Consider the following 20,773-nt stretch of genomic DNA (forward strand, 5'->3'; position numbering starts at 1 on the left):
TTGGCCCCCCTCAGGACTCTCCCAAGGCCACACTGCCTCTCTCAAAGCCACTCCCCCCCTCCAACCACACCCCTCGCCCACTGTACAAAGGGCAAATTTTGATTCATTGCCCCACCCACTTCTGCCTCTGGCCCCGCCCACCACTGGCATGTGGCCCCTAAAAGGCTGCTCAGAAGAGAATGTGGCCCTGGGGCTTAAAAGGGTTTCCTGTCTGCATTCAATGTTTGCTGCTTCTGGGCATTCCACGCTGCTAAACCAAATGGTTGCATAGCAGCCCAGCCTGGCCCAAGACATTTTGGCACCTGAGATGGACCCCAAAATGGCGCCCTCCTGCCCGCCAGAGAAGAAGCGGCGAGGGCTACATCAGGAAGAAGGTGGGGTGGTGAGGGAAAGATCACCATTGGGGTTTGCTGCCTCAATGGACTCTGCCTCACCTTATCTCATGGGTGGCCCTGATAGCAGCCAGATTGCTCTCACCTCAAACAAAGCTACGGGCATGAGCTGAGGCCTTTGGCTGGTTCTGTTGCTCTCAGTGAAAGACGTGGCCTTCCTTTTCCATGTGGGCCACAGCATCAACATTTTTAAAAATAGTAATAAAAGGTAAGAAATTATTGCTTACCAGCAAAGGGCAAGGAATCAGGAAAACAAAAGTCTGTGCTTTGAGGGGCAGGAAGATGCAAACAGGGAGGTGGACCTAAAGAGGCAAAAAATGATCAGTGAAGTGCCTGGAGGAACCAGCATGTTCTCCAGGAATTTATTCATATCTCCCCAGCAGAGTTATTATTACCCAACAGTGCTGGCTCCAGGATTTGGGGATCCAGTAAGTGTGGCAACCTCAGTGGACCTCCCTAGCCCGTAAGAGGGGGGATGTGAACACTGAGAATGCTCTTTGCCTGCATTTGATCTTCTTGGCAAAATGGAAGCCCTGCTGTGGTGGGATGGACACCTGTTATTTTGGGGGTCCTGGCCTTTCCATCCTCTGGAGCTGGCCCTGTTCTTCAATTCTGGGGGACAGATGCTTTGGGGATAGCTGGCACTGCTGTTTTGTGCAGGATTCCTCACTTAGCTGCCTTTGGGGTGTGACCAACAATCCTCAGCCAGCACACCCACTGGTCAGAGATGATGAAAACTATAGTCCCAAATATCTGGAGAGTGTTGGAGGAGGTGCTCTTGAACACGATTAGAGGGGACAGGTTGGTGGAAGGGATACAGGTCGGAGCGAAACAATACAAACTTAAAGCGTTTGCAGATGACTTAGTTCTGACATTACAGGAGCCAGAATCTAGTACGAAAAGAGTACTACAACTAATCCAGGATTTTGGTCGGGTGGCGGGATTTAAACTAAATAAGCAAAAAACCAAGGTGTTGGGAAAAAACTTGACAGATATTGAGTCGGAACGGTTTCAGAGAGAGACAGAGTTAACTGTGGTTAAGAAAGTTAAATACCTAGGGGTAAACATAACAGCAAAGAATTTGAGTCTGTTTAAAGATAATTATGAAAAATGTTGGTCTGAAATTAAGAGAGACTTGGATAGCTGGTCAAAATTGAAACTTTCATTGTTAGGTCGAATAGCTGCTATTAAGATGAATGTATTGCCAAAAATGTTATTTTTGTTTCAGACATTGCAGATTGTAGATAAAACGGAGTGCTTCCGGAAGTGGCAGAAAGATATCTCCAAATTTGTCTGGCAGGGCAAAAAGCCCAGAATTAAGTTTAAGATATTAACGGACGCAAAAGAAAGAGGGGGCTTTGCCCTGCCAGACTTAAAGTTGTACTATGAAGCCGCAGCTTTCTGCTGGCTAAAAGACTGGCTACTTCTGGAGGACACGGATGTGCTGGATTTGGAAGGTTTTAACAATGCATTTGGATGGCATGCATATTTATGGTATGACAAGGTTAAGATCAACAAGGTCTTTAAGAACCATATTGTCAGAAAAGCAATATTTAATGTCTGGACAAGATACAAAGACTTATTAGAAAACAAAACACCGAGGTGGCTGTCACCTTTGGAGGCCAAGGCCCGAAAAAGACCCAATATGGAGGCCAATTGGCCAAAATATTGGGAAATACTAGAAAGGGATGGAGACAATTGGAAACTGCAGAGTTTAGAGAAAATGAAAGATAAAGTGCGAGACTGGTTACACTATGCTCAGATTAAGGAAGTGTTTAAGATTGATAAAAAGTTAGGATTCCAGGTGGAGAAATCGAAACTGGAGACAGAACTGCTAGAACCTAAGACCAAGGTACTTTCAAAAATGTATAACTTGCTGCTGAAATGGAACACACAAGACGAATTGGTTAAATCGGCTATGATAAAGTGGGCCCAGGATATTGGGCACAACATTATGTTTGAGGACTGGGAAAGGTTATGGACTACCGGGCTGAACTTCACAGCATGTAATGCTCTGAAGGAAAATGTAATGAAAATGATATATAGATGGTACATGACCCCAGTGAAATTGGCTAAAATATACCATTCGTCTGATAACAAATGTTGGAAATGTAAGGAAAATGAAGGAACATTCTTTCACCTCTGGTGGACCTGCCCTAAAGTGAAGGCCTTTTGGGAAATGATATATAATGAGTTAAAAAAGGTATTTAAGTATACCTTCACCAAGAAACCAGAGGCCTTCCTTCTGGGCATGGTCGGCCAGAACGTGTTAAAGAAGGATAGAACATTTTTTATGTACGCTACAACGGCGGCAAGGATACTTATTGCTAAGAGCTGGAAAACCCAAGATCTACCAACACTGGAAGAATGGCAGATGCAGCTGATGGACTATATGCAACTGGCTGAGATGACTGGCAGAATCCGCGACCTGGGAGAGGAGAGGGTTGAAGAAGACTGGAAGAAATTTAAGATTTATTTACAAAAGTACTGTAATTTGGTTGAATCCTAACAAGGAAGCCAGAGCAGAAATAACTGTCTACCATTAAATTATAATTTTTTATTTGAGTTTAACCTAAATATTGCACTTAAGAGTATAAATAAGATGATAATTTGCTTGGAAAAATTCGTTTTTAATGATGAAAGTGGAAGCGGGAGACGTGAGGGAGTCCGCAATAGAATGAAAAGATGTTATGAAACCTATTTTGTTTGTTAAATATGTATCTGTAAAAAATCTTAATAAAAATTTTTATAAAAAAAAAAAAAAAAGAGAGCTCTTACTCTCTCATAGCCAAGTTAACACAATGGCGATTGTTCTAAGCACATTAAAACTTGGTTAGATTCTACATCTGCCCTCATTCACCTTTAAACAAATGTTCCCCGTGGAAATACTTAGGCTAGAATAAATCACAGACACCTCACAAATAAATGAATATTTTACTCACAGCGTTTCCAGAAGTTGTATCAAACAAGTCTCTACACGTTGACATTACAATAATCCAATACATGTTGGATTAGCAAAGATGCAGGCTATAAAAATCTCATTTTAGGGAGATTCAGTTGACTTGCAAGGGAGCCCAGGTCGCATGGCGTCTTGTTTGCTCCAGGAAGCACAAAGAGAGAGGGAAATGGTGGCAGAGTCTACTGAGAGCCTGCTAAGCCACATCCACCAGCAACCTAAGCTCAGGTGAACCCTTGTGAATCAATAACTGTATATTACAAAAGAAGGGACCCATCTGGGGACGGCTGGTGTAAGCAGCACTAAGATAGGTAGACCAATGGTCTGAACTCGGTATAAGACACTTTCCCATTGTCCAAATTGCTTCAGATCAAGCCTCTATTTCAAGATACAGGGGCAGAGAATGGTTTTAAAAAAGAGAAGTTGGCAACCGTAAGCCCTGATCAAAACAGTCGCCCAAAAGGACCTGTGTGACAGCATTTGACAGTGGAGTTCTCAGTATAATTATTTCCCCCAACTCACAGGGCAGCTGTGCCATCATCACCCACTGAAGAGCATTCGAGGGGTTGGCTGCGGGGAAGCAATGTCAGGCAGTTCGAAGAAAGCTGTGTGGGAGACCAAAAGGCACAACAGCAGCATAAGAGGTAATGGATTCAACCATAAGTAATTCATCCCACTTAGGAGAGTGTGAGAGCCAGTCTCCCAGGGGTGGGCTATGCCTCCCAGAGCCCCAGGCCAGGCTAGGATTACTTACAGAGCCATTAACTTGAAGCGGAATGGGAAACAGGCCAGGAGAGCTCAGCATCCACTCACTCACACGCCCTTGCTTGCTGTAGGCTGGAAGAGAGAAGGGGCATCAAAGCCAGCTGCAGGGAGCCTGTGGCTTGACAAGGAGAGCAGGGGAGGGACGTGGGGACTTGTGGGCTGTTGACAGAGGGGCTTGGGCTGGAGTGGGGCTGTGCTGCAAGAGGTCTCCAGAAATTCTGCATCTCTTTGGATCCCAAGAGCAACATCGGAAGTGGAGACGCATCTGTTTTATTGCGGGCTGAGTCCAGGCCAATCCCATCGTGCACCACACCTGCCTCCTGCCACAACCCGCTCCAATTCCTAAATGAGTCATTACGTCTCCATGGCGATGGATGCAGCAGAAAGCAAAATTGCAATAACTGTTTGGGAGAAGAGTGGGGAGGGAAGGACAGAGAGCGCATAAGTGAGCTTAGCTTGCGTTGCAAGGGGTGTGTGAGAGATGACAAGGCACAATATTCCAAAATCTACTTTGTGTTTTTACTGAAGGTCCAGTATACATTTGAGAGACAATCGCCATGAGGTACACTGTTGTTATTGCCTTCCTTTTTCAAAACAGAAAGATGGATAAAACTAAACAGGATAGAGATTGGAGACAAGGTCTTCCAGAAAGCATTTTTCTCCCCTAATAATAATTTAAAAAAAAACAGAACTGCCAATTCGAACAAGCATGGTTAAAAGAAGAAAATTATTGTTTAAATTAGAAGTACTGTTGTGAATTTGCTGTTGGACTCATTCGTAATAATCAATCCCTATAGTTTTGTTTAAACTGACTTTGAATGAGAATCTGGGATTTGATGCAAAATAGCTTGAAGACCAAATTAGACCTGGTATTAACTGCAATTAACAGTTCAAGTTTTATTTGTTTATTTAATGCAACTTCCAAGCTCCCCCCGCACAACAGGATCAGATGAATGGGTTTTTTTAAAAAAGCATTCCTTCAAGCTGCTGAAAATGCTGCCCCGCTCTTAAGCTGCTATTTAACCCTGGAAGGGAAGCTTCCATTGCTTTCCAAAGTCTGTAGATATTTCCTGACTGGTCAATTCATCTGCAGGGCTGGGGCTGAGATGAGTGCTTGGGAGGCTGCCTGGAGTTGTCTGAAGGCTGGGGTAGGAGTAGCAGATTTGCCTCCATGTAGTAGTACCTGCTGTTTGCCTCCACTTGGGCTCCTGCTTGCATGTTCATAAATTAAGGAAATATTACAAAGAGACCATAATAAGTCTCTGAACCCAGTAGTGTCGCCCCTGGAACTTTACTGCCACTCAGCCAAAAGAGGGAAACTGTTGCAAAGAGCATGCTGGCCAAGGTAGCATTTTCTAATATGAGCCCAGATCACTATTATTCCCATTCTACAAATGGAAGAACTGAGGCTGACAGTGATTTGTTCAAGGCCCCTCTGGCTGTGGGCAGACTTGAACCGACATCTCCCAAGTTAAACTCCCTACCTACGGAGCCACAGACACTTTAGATTTTGATCGTACTTCTAGCCTGCAGTATTCTTGTGGTCCCAGGTCTGTGTCTGTGTACGGATTGGGAAATATAACATTAAGTTGCATTTAACTGGGAAAAGTTCATGTGTCGAATTAATTACACCCCAGATTTTTCATCATAGTGAAATAGGCAATAATAATAATAATTTAATAACTTTATTATTTATACCCCACCCATCTGGCTGGTTTTCGCCAGTGCTAAAAGTGAGATTATTGCTTACCTAGGCAAAAAGCAGCAGCCTCAAGACTGTAGCCAAGTCACAAAGCACTACCCTAATGTATTAATATTTGTGTTTGTTTACAAAACATTAACATATAAAACACTTTGACTTATCCTAATATGAGAGCTTGGCATGTCATGGGGATTTTAATGTCACGTTCATGGCATTGTGTGCTTAGAACTGAAGCCTTAGATGTTCAGAAACTGGACACAGGATGCAAGAATCATCTCTCTCTAAGCCTGTCTTCTCTCTCTCTAGGTGGGTGGGTCTAAGTTCTCCAAATGTCAAGACAAGATGAACCCACCATTAAGGAGAGAGAGAGAGAGAGAGAGAGAGAGAGAGAGAGAGAGAGAGAGAGAGAGAGAGAGAGATCTGGTTCCATCACGTGCAGGTTATACATAGGAGGAAAACGTATCACTGGCCTGAAGGGGTTGAGGGTGGATGCAGGAAAGGGAGGGGAGCGGTGGCGTAGCGTGGGTTGTCAGCACCCGGGGCAAGGCAAGTAATTTGCGCCCCCTAACCCATGGATTTTAGCACTCGAGCAGAGAGCTGCGAGTGCGAGCGCGCGCCCCCCAGATGTTGCGCCCGGTGCGCCCGGCCCCCCTGCACCCCCCACGCTACGCCACTGGAGGGGAGGATGGATACACTGGGACTAGAAAATATAGGCTATGGAGAGCAGAGCAGGGATGCTGCTTTTAAGGTGTGTGTCCCCGCTCCCCAGTGTGGAGAGCAGTGCTGCTTAGAGGGAGTTGCCCAAGACATTTCCTTGACAAAGACAAGGGAGCAGACCTTCTGAGATCTGCACCTGAGATCCTCTCTTGCTCATTCTGCCCCAAAGCCCAGTCCTGATGGGACCTACTGTGTAGTTTGGTTGGCTCTTCCAGGAAGAGTGTCCAGGAAGCCTGCCACCCTCAGGAGCTGAACCTGCACTGGGCTTGGTAGTGGTGGTGAATGCTTGAAACCAGATTCACTCTGGAAGACACTTGAGCTTGCTAGACTCACTTGGCTTACATGTATTCTGCCTCAAGGGTGCTCCAGTAGCTATGCCGTTTGAACGTCTCCAAGCTGGAGTTTTATTGTGGGTTTAGCCTGCAACATATTCTTGACACAAAAGCAGGACAAAACACAGAACATTTGTGGTATGGAAACATAGGCGCCGACTCCATGGGGCTTGAGGGGGCCCGAGCCCCCTCAAAAATTCGTTTGGGGGGCTCCGCCCCCCCCAATAATCTCCGGCGCCCCTCCAGCAGAGCGCCATCGCCGCCCCTCCCCCAGCCCAAAATGCACAGGGAGGGGCGGGCTGCGTGCCTCCTGCCCTCCCTCCCGAGCAAAAGCTCCACCCAATTTCCTTTGGAGCTGATTAATAGGCGCAGCACGCTCTCCCCTATTCGCTCACGAGGAGGCGGCGCCACTTTATTTGCATATTCATGAGCTTATTTATTATTCATGAGCTTTCCCGGGCCCCCCCAATATTTTTTATAAGTCCGCGTCCCTGTATGGAAAGTTCCAGGATTTCAGCAGGAAGAACATATGCAGCAGGCACTGATTAGAAATGACAACAGCGGCGAGAGTATTGTTAGCTCAGAAATGGAAGCGAGAAGAAATTCCGATGAAAGAAGAATGGCAGACAAAATCAATGGACTACGCAGAATTGGATAAAATGACAGGAAGGATTCGAAACCTGCGGGACCAGAGATTCACAGAAGATTGGAAGAAGTTTACGAATTATTTGAAGAGCAACAGTAATCCACAAATTACGTTAGTAGGACTACAAGAAGTTTTGTAAGGAGAAATAGATGAAATGTTGCAAAGTAGAAAGAGAATAGAGATATTAGTTATGAGATTTAAATGTAATAGGGAAAGTAAGAAATGTATTATATGCCTGTTGTCTTTGTCCATGGAGTTTTCTTGGCAGGGATACTGGAGTGGCTTTCCGGTTCCTCCTCCAGGTGGATCACATTTGGTCAAAACCATAGGCGCAGACTCCATGGGGCCTGAGGGGGCCCGAGCCCCCTCAAAAATTCGTTTGGGGGGGCTCTGCCCCCCCAATAATTTAAGAAAATTATTAGTTATATTATGCTTTGTAAAATCACAAAATTATGTTGGTATTTTTTATTTTCCTTGTTTGACGATAGTTACCTTTTAAAATACATTCAGTAATGAGTTAAAACAAAGCCACTCCCGATCTAGAGAGGGGGTGGGGTTGCGGGCTCTCGACCCATCAACAATCTCGCGGGGCTGGCGTCAGCCCCGCGAGAAGCGGGCATTCCCCCTAGCTCATTAATATTCACCGCCCACAGGCGGGCCCTCACAGGTTCACTTAAGGTCGGGGCAGCCCGGGGCTCGGGGCTCGGGGCTCGCCCCTTTCGTTCCCCCAGCAGCAGCGGTTTGGAGGTCTTGGGGCCCCCCAATATTTTTTATAAGTCGGTATGGGCCCCCGCCCCCCCAATATTTTTTATAAGTCGGCGCCCCTGGTCAAAACTCTCTACTATGACCTGTTCATCTTGGGTGGCCCTGCACTGCATAGCTCATAGCTTCTCTGAGTTCTTCAAGCCCCTTCACCACGGCAAGGCAGTGATCCATGAAGGGATCATTTTTGAATTATGGTGCTGGAGGAGACTCTTGAGAGTCCCATGGATTGCAAGAAGATCAAACCTCCCCATTCTTAAGGAAATCAACCCTGAGTGCTCACTGGAATGACAGGTCGTGAAGCTGAGGCTCCAATACTTTGGCCACCTCATGAGAAGAGAAGACTCCCTGGAAAAGACCCTGATGTTGGGAAAGATGGAGGGCACAAGGAGAAGGGGATGACAGAGGACAAGATGGTTGGATAGTGTCTTCGAAGCTACAAACATGAGTCTGACCAAACTGTGGGAGGCAGTGGAAGACAGAAGTGCCTGGCGTGCTCTGGTCCATGGGGTCACGAAGAGTCGGACACGACTAAACGACTAAACAACAACAACAAGAAATGTATATTAAGTGATTAGATTGGAAAATTTTCCGATGTGATTGATGGAAGTAAAAAAAATGTATAAGATGAAAAAGTACGTTTAATTACTGTTGAAAATGATATGTTAAAAAACTAATAAAAATTTGTATATAAATATACAATTTGTAAATGAAGCAGAATATCCATCCCAAAGTTTTTGCAGATAAGTACAAATAGCATTGAAAGCGGAATTGTGACTAACCACAAGAAGCACAAATCACCATGAATGCAGAAATTTTAGAGTTGGCTAATATCTTAAAGGGGACGTCAGAATCACTGTCCAACATATTGGACGCGAGAAGCTGCCTGGCCACAAAACTCACTGGATGTTCCTTGGATCGGTTGGTAACTCTCAGCATTATCTACATCGCAGGGTTGCTGGGAATTTAATATGGAGTGTCCCTATCCCACCCTTTGTGGGTGCTAAAACTTTTTTTAAAGGAAAGGAAAAGGAGATGGGATAAATGAGGCACTGGAAGGAAAAAGAGAGCATGAAAGGAGAATATAATGAGGGCTGGAAGGTTGGAAGCAGGAGGTGAAAATAAGAGACGCCAGGAAGCTTTTTCCTTAATTTAAGTTCTCTCTGAGTAAGTGGCAGGCTGAATGAACTCTACACATGCTCAGAAACATTTGGTCAGCATTGCTCTATCTATGCCAGAGAACTGCAAGGCGCCCTGTGATCTTTGGATGAATTTAGTAGATTTATTTTCAATTTAATTTAATGAATTTCATAAACAACTAATATAAAATTAAATAATAATGCACCCCTTTTCATGGCAAGCGGGCCCAAAGTGAGTTCTGTCTGAAATTAAACTCCACAGAGAGTGGGGTGGAGCTGGGGAGAAAGAGAGAGAGAGATTATGATTCCCTTCAGGAAAAAGGTTTGTTCTTTAAGAATAATAATAAAATAAAATAAAACCACACCTTTCTACACAGTCAGGGAGGCTGTGCAGATCGCTTGGCGCTGAAAGGGATGCACTTTGCACGCGCTCCGGGGCACCGCCTTCCTCGTGGTGGCCCCTGTCCTTGGCCGGTGAAATCGGAGGCGGAGGTACCGGCGTGGCCGTGCTTCTCCTCCCTCCGCACCAGTGGCGTAGCGTGGGGGGTGCAGGGGGGGCCGGCCGCACCGGGCGCAACATCTGGGGGTTAGGGTTAGGGGACGCAAATCCACGGGTTAGGGGGCGCAAATTACTTGCCTTGCCCCGGGTGCTGACAACTCACGCTACGCCACTGCCCCGCACCCCGCCAAGGGTGCCAACTTCAATAAAATATTGGGCCGGGGGCAGGTAAGCCTCGCCCCGAATAATCAATCATAAGACGTGGCGCACACAATACCATATGAATGAGACAATGCCCATGAACTTTGGGGTGGGGCTCAAATATGCTCAAATATTTTAGGGGGGCGAAGGCACCTCGCCCTCCCCCCGCTGGCTCCTCCTATGCCCCCCGCTGTCCTTGAGCCCCGGGCGCGGAGCGATGGGCAGAGGCGGGGCCCGGCGGCGAGGCGGAGCTCCGGCTCTTGTCTGGCGCCGCCGCCGCCTCCTCTGGCGCAGTCCGGGCTCGGCTCCGTCGCTCGCTTGCTGTCGCCGCCGCCGCTGTCTGGGCAGCCTCGGCCTCCCGTCCAACCCAGAGGGAGCGATGGGCCCAGCGCTGCTGCTCGCGCTGCTCTCGGGCCTCGGAGCCGCCAAGGTAGGCGATTCGAACCCAGAACCGGCGCCGGAGCAGCAGCCCGCCGGGCGGGCAGGATGACCGGGGGGACGCGAGCCACTTGCGGGATGGGCGAGCATCCGCGGAGGGGGCGAGGGATCCGATATTGCGCGTGACGGGTGACGGGTTATCTGGGGGCTCCACACCCAGAGGACATGTAGACGAGCCCCTGGCCCTGCGGCTTGGCTTCCTTGCTGGAGCGATCCAGAACCATTGGGCTCTGTCGGCACCTCTCTGGAGCGCACCTGCTTTTCTGCCTCTGCGCAGCCAGACGCGCTCTGGAGGGCGCGCATCTGATTTCTGTAGACGACTGAATAGTCGTCGTCGGCAGTCCAGGGAGAAAGGGGACGCGGGGGGGGGGGCACCCAAGAGTCCAATTAATGGGGCACTGTGGGGATGGCGGGGGTGTGTGTGGATGAGGAGCGTTTTTCATCTAAATGATGGTGATCTGAAATAAGGATGCTCTCCAAACTGTTCAGGACATCTGGCAATCTGCGTGTGTTTCTGTGCTGGGATGCAAAAAAACAGCGAGTCATTTGTGCATCTTTTTCGCCGCCCCCCCCCCCCCGATCAAAAAAAGGGGGGGCGCTCGTGTGTTTTTGTGCGTGTGCTTGTGACTCATGCCTGTTCCCTCTGTGAGCAACTGGGGGCTTTTGTGGGTGGAAAGGTAAAGGATGCGTTACGAATTCAGCTCCATCGTTTCCAAGAATTACGCACAGCAGAAGAAGCGTGTTCATGTGTGCAAAGGGCCGAGCGAGTGCTGGGGGGCGTTGCTGTGTACAAAGTGTGGGTGCGGGGACTAAGGATGAGCTAAGGGTGTGGAGCTTTTGTGGAAAGGGTGTGACGGGGGCAAGCCAAATTGCGGGGGGGTGTCTGTGCGTGTGATATCCGAGTGGGCAGATGGGGCGCAAAAGAAGTACACCGTTATTTTTGCACCTGTTATCCATCTGTACAAGACGGAGTGTGTGCGTGTGTGTAAAAGGAGGTGCAAAGTGAGGGGGTACTGAAATACATGCCATGTACTATTCGTTTTAAAAAATAATTCAGGGCATGTATTTGGGGGGCATTTTATTGAACAAAATCCACATACTAATTGATTATCAATAGAGCCTCTAAACGAGTTGCAGAACAATAAAACCAGCATTAAAATTAAAACATTTTTTAAAATGCCAATCAAAGACAAGAGTTGAAAGCAGGAATGAAAACATATATCAAAGAATACTTAAAATCTGCAATAAACTGGAAACACATATTAAGGCACAATTTTCATTGATGGGCTTTTATGTCAGTGGCCTGTCTGCTGTGCGCTGCCACCCATCTCAACTGTAGGAGTCTTAAGGGGCAGGGGTAGTTGGAACAAAGCTAGAGGCAGATTGGATGTTGCTGGGCTTTTGTACATATGTAGAATGTGTGTTTGAGGTGGGAGAGGCTGAAGGGAGCCCCTCTTAGCTCAGGAGAGCTTCACAACCACCAAAGTGATTTCTCAGTGTACCCAAACCAACCAGGCTTCCCAGGGCGTCCTGGTGGTTGTGACTAACTCTGCAGGAAGACTGCGGAGGACCTTCCACCGTGACACATCCTCAAGGGCTTCTGTGCACATCCTTGCAGAGATGCCCGGCCTTAGTCTGGCCATCTGCCTCCTCTACTGGCAGATCTCCCTTGACCCCATTTCCAGAGGGTCTTTAAGCTCCTGAATCTTGATTAAGGCTCAAGTAAATTTCTCCATTTGGGTAATCAGAGGAAGTTTGGTTACTGGTCCCCAGATGTGAGATGGGCGCATGGTGCAAATTGATATGTTAATAATAACAATGATATTAATCATTATTAATGATTAGTAATGCCCTGAAGTTTGGCTGCTGTTAGTTACGTAGATATGGCTTATATATGAAGGACATGTGGTGATTTGCAATAACCAATTTGCAATTTGGGAAAGAGTGTGGCTGGTATAGATCGTATTTGTGTGTGTTGGGCTGGTAGGTCAGAACTTGGAAACAGGCTTCTGTCTATGTGTGTGGTACACACACACACACACACACACACACACAAATTCAGCCTTCGTTGTTCTGTCTTCATCAAAGCCTTTTTACAAATGTGAAGAAAAATAGAAAAATGGACGTGATTCTAACCAATTATACCATCTGGAGATGCAGAAATATAAACACCTACATCTACAAAGGGAGAAGCAAAAATGCTATACTATGGCAGTCAAGAGGCAAAATAGTTTATTGTGACGTGAGCTTTTCGGTCCCTACAACTGGTCCTGCGAATATCTACTGCGAATGATACAATAAACCAGTTGCCTCACCAGAAAACCATCTCATTTTCTGTCCTTTGGCTGTTTCGGACTTATTGCAGTTCCCACAAATCTGACAAAAATCCAGAGTGAAACCAAGGAGAAAAATCTGGAAAGAGTCTAATAGAACGGGCTCAGGCATAGTCTAGTTTTCTGTTTTTCTAGTTCATTTTTTTTAAGTCTCTAGCTGATGTTCTTCTAGACGTCAGAGCAGGAAATGTGCAGGCAGTTTTCGGCTCAATTACTCACTCAAAATTAAATCTGCCTCTGCTTGTAGTATGCACCCCCACGCCTTCCCTAGCCATGAAGCTCACTGAGTAATGCCCGCAACCTGAAGTGCTGCATCTGTGCAGGTGCGTGGCATGATTTGGCACTTGTGCACATGCGCGAAGTGTGATTTTGTGCTATAATAATAATAATAATAATAATAATAATAATAATAATAATAATAATTTATTATTTATACCCCGCCCATCTGGCTGGGTCTCCCCAGCCACCCTGGGCAGCTTCCAACAAAGTATGAAAATACAGTGGTCTGTGGGGGTTTTTTATGTATTTTTATTAAAGATTTTCTTGATTTACAAAGGTATGTGCAAAGTCTCTCTTTCGTATTTTTGTTTTCCACGTAACAACTTTTTTTTTTTACAAATCGGTTTCATTTGTTGAGACATTAGGAAGAATAGGGGGAAAGAGGTGGAGGGGGGAAATATGAGTGGGGGTGGGGTTGGGTGGTGCATACAGTGGTCTGTTAAACATTAAAAGCTTCCCTAAACAGGTCTGCCTTCAGATGCGCGTGCTGTGCATGCGCGAGCGGCGAAACCCGGAAGTAACCCTTTCCGGTACTTCTGGGTCACCGCGGGCGAGACGCAACCTGAAAAAACATTCCAAGATGTTTTGCTGCTGGAGGCAGAACAGCAAATGACACCCGCACCTCCAAAAGTCAAGGTGCATCGTGAGCAAGACTGACTGAGTTAGAATCCTAAAGCATCCCTGACAGATGGCCATCCAGCCTCTCATTGAAAACCTCCAAGGGAGGAGAGTCTGCCGCCATCCAAGGGAGAGCATTCCACCATTGAACAGCTCTTACTGTCAGAAAGTTCTTCCTAATGTTTCGTTGGAATCTCCTTTCTTGTAACTTGAATCCGTTGGTTTGGGCCCTGCCCTCTGGAGCAGGAGAAAATAAGCTTGTTTTGTGGCACCTGAGGCATAAAATCCCACAAATTCGTTTCCCTGGGAATAAAAAAAAATGCAATGACAATAAATTCAATAACCATTTGCTGTTCTTTTGGGACACTCAGAACAGTGGCGTAGCGTGGGTTGTCAGCACCCGGGGCAAGGCAAGTAATTTGCGCCCCCTAACCCGTGGATTTGCGCCCCCTAACCCTAACCCCCAGTTTGCGCCCGGTGCGGCCGGCCACCCCTGCACCCCCCACGCTACGCCACTGACTCAGAATGATCTTCCTGCAGCAGTTACCTCAACACTGTGTCCTGCCAGGACCTTGTTGGTTTCGTTTCAAAGGCTAAGCGCTTCCCCTTGCTAAAACCAACAAGGTCACATCCACACGACAGATTTAAAGCACATGGCTTCCCCCAAAGGACCCCGGGAACAGTAGTTTGTTAAGGGTACTGGGAATGGTAGCGCCATGTGGGATAAACTAGTTTCCAGAATTGCTTGGGGGAAACCAGGACTGTCAAAACCATTGTAAATTTGCTTTAAATGTATGGTGTGGATGTTACCTAAGATGTAAAAGTGCTTTGTTTTCGATTGAATTGTGCCCTTTACCATTTTTGTTTTCACTTTAATTCTTAAGTTACTTTAAACATATCAAATGGCTTTTTCGTACTCGCTGTTTTTGTAAACAAAATCTGCCCTTCTTCCCTTATGTCCTGTCTGCCAGGTTATCTGATAATGCCTTTCTTGGTAGTCTGTCCATTCCTTTGAGATGGTGATTACCCAATTCCTGAGACAATGGGAAGGTTCCCCCACCCCCTCCCTCCTTGCAGAGAAAACATTTGGTCAGTTTGGGAGTCAAAATGGTTTCAGGCCAGTCTTCCTGTGCTGCTCCAGACGTGTGGTCCACATATCCATGTACATGCTTGGTTGCTACATTTATCAACATTTATTATACGGTGGTACCTCTAGATGCGAACGGGATCCGTTCCGGAGCCCCGTTCGCATCCAGAAGCGAACGCAACCCGCATCTGCACGTGTGGGGGTCGCGATTTGCCGCTTCCGCGCATGCATGTGATGTCCTTTTGACTGTCTGCACATGCGCGAGCGGCGGAACCTGGAAGTAACACGCCCTGTTACTTCCGGGTCGCCGCAGCACACAACCTGAAAATACTTATCCCAAAGCTACTTCAACCCAAGGAATGACTGTATATATAAGACCTTAAATTTTTCATTACACTGTTCCATATTGATGTATGATGGCCCACACCACGAAATGCCCAGCGGCTGGCTTGCTGTGGGGCAGAGGTGGTATCGTGTTCCCCTCCCTGCGATTGCTGCCAGCCTGACCTCTGACCTTTCCTTAAAATTCAGCTTGCAATCTTTCCCCCCGTTTCTTACAGCCTCTCCCCACCACAGGGGGCTCCCGTGGAGGGCTGAACCACAACTTACCTGGGGGAGCCCGAAGGGTTCGGCGGGAGCTGCAGGGAGTGCCCTACGAGGCGGTTGAGACTGCATTGGCCAATGAGGTGTATTACCCCGAACTTGTCCGGCTGGCGGTGCTGGAGAGAGCCATGTCGTCCCCTGGTGGTCAGCTGCAGGAAGAGCACCTCGCCCAAGCCTTAGAGAGAGCCATGGCTGCCTCCGGTAACCAACTGCAAGATGACCGCTTGGCCCAGGCGCTAGAGAGAGCGGTGGCACCGCCCGGGAACCAGTTCCAACCAGACGAACGCTTGGCCCTCGCTCTGCAGCGCCTCCTTCAGGACGGGCATCGCCGGGACCAGGAGTCTGCCTATCTGGCCAACTTGCTCAGGCTTTGGGAAGAAGCAAAGGGGGCCCCATTGTACCCAGAGTATGATGAGACCGGCTTAGCAGGCAACTCCTTCCCACCTCAAACACAGCGCAATCGCCACTGGGTCCCAGAAGGAGGATTTGAACCCCAAGAGGAGCTGGGAGGGGAGGAAGAACCCACTGGGGAGATGGACCCTGAGATGCTGAGGTAGCTGGAATGGGGTCCCATTTCTGAGCTAGGGCTTAGCCCCAGAACCTGTTTGGAATGTCATTCTCAGCTGTGTAACACAGGAAGCAATAAAGAAGGGAGTGCCTATGACATAGCTGTCAACTTTTCCCTTTTTTAAAGGGAAATTTCCTTATTCCGAATAGGATTCCTCGTAAGAAAAGGGGAAAGTTGACAGCTATGGCCTATGAGCATGTGTAGAATGCCCACACATCGTCTTCTCTCGCAGAATAAACTCAGGCTGCCTTCATACACGCCGCCAGTGTGGTGTAGTGGTTAAGAGCGGTAAGAGCAGTAGTCTCGTAATCTGGTGAACTGGGTTTGATTCCCCGCTCCTCCACCTGCAGCTGCTGGGTGACCTTGGGCCAGTCATACTTCTCTGAAGTCTCTCAGCTCCACTCACCTCACAGAATGTTTGTTGTGGGGGAGGAAGGGAAAGGAGAATGTTAGCCGCTTTGAGACTCCCTAGGGTAGTGATAAAGCAGGATATCAAATCCAAACTCTTCTTCTTTTTCTTCTTCTTTTTATATAGAATATATAATTAAAATAACAAGGTAGTACATTCTTGGAAACAGTTAATTGAACAGGAAGTGGTACATAAAAAAATTCAGTGGCAGTTTATATTTTCACCAGAATCACGCAGTAAAGCGTTTTCTTGGGCTGGTTTCAGGTTTCAGGTGTGGGGCTATGTATGTGTGACTATCTCCACTTTTTTTTAATTAACCATGCATATAGAAAAGTAGCTTGTTGTGGAGAAGAGTTCCCCCAGCCCTCTCCCTGGCAGGCTCTTTGTCCAAATGCAGGGAGTTTGTTTTGCAAGAGGCACTCGTTCAGCAATGCAAACCCTCACCTGAAATGGTGTGATCCAGTAATGACGTTCCATCTCTTGTATGATGAACTGGCTTTTTGGAGTATAAAAATAATTATCAAATAATTCAAGAAGATTCAAACAATGCTTTGGAAATGCATGGTTTAAAACAACTTGTGCAGCCTGCCCCTGCCACACGCACATGGAAACAAAGAGCAAGATTGCTAGTCTGAAGAGCAAGGCATGGGCTCCAGCACTTTTACCTTTTTAAAGAAAACCACAGCCTAGGAAATATTCAGTGTAGAAAATCTGGGCCCTAGAACTGCCTTCTTCAGCCTGAGGTCCTCCTGAGGTCCTGAACTACAAGTCCCCTCTTTCCTGACTGCTGGCCATGCTAGCGGGAGCTGATGAAAATTGTAGTTCAAAGCATCTGAAAGATGCTGCCCAACAGCCCCTCCCCCACCTGGATATTCCAGGTAGGTCCCCAGATTTTCATCTGGCATCTTGTATGCAGGTGGAATTCTGGAATTTTAATTAGTGCTCTGTGCAGTCACTAATTTCTTAGTAAGGAGGGAACCTGCTTCACTTTAGGTAGATTTTGGCATGTAATAATTTTAGTAAAATGTAATAAAACCTGAAATATATAGCAATATAGGACGCAGGTGGCGCTGTGGGTTAAACCACAGATCCTAGGACTTGCCCATCGGACGGTCAGCGGTTCGAATCCCCGTGACGGGGTGAGGTCCCGTTGCTCGGTCCCTGCTCCTGCCAACCTAGCAGCTCGAAAGCAAGTCAAAGTGCAAGTAGATAAATAGGTACCACTCCGGCGGGAAGGAAAACGGTGTTTCCGTGCACTGCTCTGGCTCACCAGAAGTGGCTTAGTCATGATGGCCACATGACCCGGAAGCTGTACGCCGGCTCCCTCGGCCAATAAAGCAAGATGAGCGCCGCAACCCCAGTGTCGGTCACGACTGAACCTAATGGTCAGGGGTCCCTTTACCTTTACCTGTATAGCATTATAGGCTGTCTGGCTTGCATCCAATTCTGTCCTTCCATTCGTGAAGGGCTGGTTGATGCAGCAGAGGCACCTTCTGTGAGTGCAAAAGAGAGGGAGGAATTTCTCCTTTCTCCTACAGCTCCCTGCACTGCCTTCCATGCTATTCCAGAGGAACTGGAGCATACCGTATTTTTCGCTCTATAAGACACACTTTTTCCCTCCTAAAAAGTAAGGGGAAATGTGTGCGTGTCTTATGTAGCGAATGCAGGCTGCGCAGCTATCCCAGAAGCCAGAACAGCAAGAGGGATCACTGCTTTTGCGATCCCTCTTGCTGTTCTGGCTTCTGGGATAGCAACGCAAAGCCTCTTCAAGGCAGCGGGAAGAATGCTCCCCCTGCCCTGAAGAGGTTTCAGAATATATTTTTTCTTGTTTTCCTCCTCCAAAAACTAGGTGCGTCTTATGGTCTGGTGCGTCATATAGAGTGAAAAATACAAAATTTGTGTGTGTGGAGGTCTGGAGAAGGATGGCAGGAGGAGCAGTAGACATTGTCTGTTCTCCATGCCCCCTGGATCAAGGGCTGAGTCCAAGTGCTTGCATTTCTCTGTTTGCTACCTTAAGGAAACCTTTTCCCACATCGACTTGGCTGGTGAGGAACGCTTGTCTATCATCTGTAGAACCGCAGTGAGCCACAGAGTATTGTGGGGCACACAAAATGGGAGATGGTCACTGCGGGGGCAAGCTGTTTTCCCTGGAAGTCAGCAAGAAATCTCAGATAAGCCTTCAATTTATCTAAGAAGCCATTATCCTAGGGTATGGAGAAGGGGAAGATCCAAGGAAGAGAAAAATCCAGCTGTTACCTCTGGGAAATCTATCCCCCCCCCCAATTTTTTTTAATTGATTTCCATATTTATCACAAAAATGACCTAACGAAACACACAACAGATAAAAACACATTACACTACAATAAATTAAACACAAAGAAAAATTATTTCTTCAAATACCTAATTCTCATTACATTGATAACTGACTTCCTCGAATCCCCTCTTACTGAATCTCATTAGATCACCTGTATAGAAGGTCTCCAAATTCATATTTCTACTGATATTAACTCCTTTCATTTACTAACCTCTTCTCCTTTATTAATTTTCAAATCCTTAGTATTTACTACCACATATTCTTATTCTACCCCTAAGCCTATTTATCATTTCCAAGAATTTTCTATTTAATTTATATCGCAATATTTAGCTAAATATTCTTTAAATTTCTTCCAATTCTCTTGTGTCTCCTCTTCCTTCTGGTCGCGGATTCTTCTAGTCAGATCGGCCAGCTCCCAAAAACCCAACATCTTCATCTGCCATTCTTCTATTGTTGGTATTTCTTGTGATTTCCAGTTTTTGACTAAAAAAAGTCTTGCCACTCTAGTGGCATACAAAAACAGTCTAGCATCTTTTGGGGGGCATTTCCAGTCCTGGTATCTCTGGGAAATCTAGAAGAGCAGACCCCATACTAACCAATCCACGTCTGGGAGTTTCAATGGCATCATTGGGTTCTGTCAACGAAAGTGGGGTTTAGTGGGCAAGGTGATACTTGTATGCCATCAGAAATTGCAACTTCAGTCTCCAGCCTTTTTGGGAGAGGGGAGATGGCTGGCAACTTTATGAGTCAAGGCCTTTCCTTGGCTCCCGCAAAGGATTGTGGGAAGAGAGCTCCTTCGTTCGACTCACCTCTTTCTCTTGTTCTTCTTTGCAGATACCTGGTTGGCCGGATCCTGGCAGGAGCGGGCACCCTGACCCCCCAGCGTTTCCCAGCGCCTCCCCGGCGCCTGCGGCGTGCCATCTTTGACGGAGGGGACCTACCCGAGCCCCCCAATCTTCTGCGGGTCAAACGACTAGGTGGGGAGGCCGGGGGGGAGCCCCAGCTGCAACGGGTCAAGCGGACAGAAGGGGAAGGGGCCGGCGGGAGGAGGGGGGTTTCTGGGGGGATGCAGAGGCTTCGGTATCTGCCTGAATAGGAGGAATTGGCATAAAAAAGATTGGGGGAGCCACCTCGCCCCTGCCCCCCACCTCTCTGGCAATCTCTGAATGTCAGTGGACTGTGACACCTCGTGTTTGTTCCTGCCTCTTTTCTGCCTTGTGATCCCAAATTACTGAGGAGGAAGGGGGAGAGCCTTGCACTGGGCTACCCAAATCCCAGTCTTGTTATTGTATGGGGAGGGGCTCTTTTCCCCGCTAACCTTCTGGGCGTCCTGATAGAAAGCTGCAGTTTGATGGTGATCATCTCTCCCATGTCAAACGCAGAGCTGGGGGCCATCTTGGCTAAAAAAATATTTAAAAGTGGCTCAAATAACCCCCACCCACCCTGATTTTCCTTCTGCCTTAATAGTCCCATTACCTCAGCCCTGTCTCTCATCCCTTGCTCCTCCCTTGGCCCACCAGAGTTCCCCCCTGCTTGTGTGTGTCCGGTTTGTAAGATGCCTTGTGTTTACCCACATTCACGTTACACAAAGATTTGCTGATTTGTCGCCCTGTTTGATCCTGCTTGTGGCCAGAGTTTTTGGTGTTGATGAATTAATAAAGAGCCCACCAGGTATTTTAATGTAGCGCTGACGTCATTGGTGTCATCTTCTCAAACCTTTTTCAAATACCCTTCACTCTCTTGAACTATGGAGCCCAGAGGTTCAAGTCTCAACGCCCCTGGGAACTTTTTACAGGACAGGCTTGAGGCCACTCAAAACTTTTGTCCAGTCTCAAGTTTCTCATCTGTAAAACAGGTAAAATATTTACCGTTTTGGAGGGTTCCAGTGAGAATGAATAAGATAAATGATTTTCAAAGCTTATGGAAACAGCTATAAAGGTAAAGGTAAAGGGGACCCCTGACCATTAGGGCCAGTCGTGGCCGACTCTGGGGTTGCGGCGCTCATCTCGCTTT

At 47.2% G+C, this 20,773-nt stretch overlaps 1 protein-coding gene and 2 long non-coding RNA genes across 3 annotated transcripts in view; 2 read left to right on the forward strand and 1 right to left on the reverse strand.

The window, feature by feature from the left end:
- The window catches only part of LOC309360439, a 7,475-nt gene extending 2,742 nt beyond the window's left edge, over positions 1-4,733 (forward strand). Inside the window, exons 2-3 of the long non-coding RNA XR_014164150.1 lie at positions 3,873-3,992; positions 4,642-4,733. This is a non-coding gene — a long non-coding RNA (uncharacterized lncRNA). The remainder of the gene's footprint in view (positions 1-3,872; positions 3,993-4,641) is intronic.
- Positions 3,849-9,823, reverse strand: LOC309360417. The gene is made up of 3 exons (XR_014164125.1): positions 9,777-9,823; positions 4,103-4,185; positions 3,849-3,953 (listed from the first exon to the last, which is right to left on the reverse strand). It is a non-coding gene; the product is annotated as an uncharacterized lncRNA (long non-coding RNA).
- A 490-nt stretch (positions 9,824-10,313) lies between these two features.
- PCSK1N (proprotein convertase subtilisin/kexin type 1 inhibitor) lies at positions 10,314-20,444 on the forward strand. Its single transcript, XM_081894646.1, has 3 exons — positions 10,314-10,541; positions 15,427-16,022; positions 19,595-20,444. The coding sequence occupies exons 1-3, from the start codon at positions 10,329-10,331 to the stop codon at positions 19,854-19,856; spliced, it is 1,071 nt and encodes a 356-aa protein (XP_081750772.1). The 5' UTR covers positions 10,314-10,328; the 3' UTR covers positions 19,857-20,444.
- Positions 20,445-20,773: the final 329 nt, after the last annotated feature.

The sequence above is a fragment of the Podarcis melisellensis genome (assembly GCF_964234715.1).
Source record: "Podarcis melisellensis genome assembly, chromosome: 17".
Lineage (NCBI taxonomy): Eukaryota > Metazoa > Chordata > Lepidosauria > Squamata > Lacertidae > Podarcis > Podarcis melisellensis.

Excerpts from the sequence above, each read along its gene's own strand:
- PCSK1N (XM_081894646.1), top strand. The coding sequence starts at position 10,329 with ATGGGCAGAGGCGGGGCCCGGCGGCGAGGCGGAGCTCCGGCTCTTGTC. Across the intron at positions 10,542-15,426 it reads CGGGCCTCGGAGCCGCCAAG|CCTCTCCCCACCACAGGGGG; the intron begins GTAGGCGATTCG and ends CGTTTCTTACAG. Across the intron at positions 16,023-19,594 it reads ATGGACCCTGAGATGCTGAG|ATACCTGGTTGGCCGGATCC; the intron begins GTAGCTGGAATG and ends TCTTCTTTGCAG.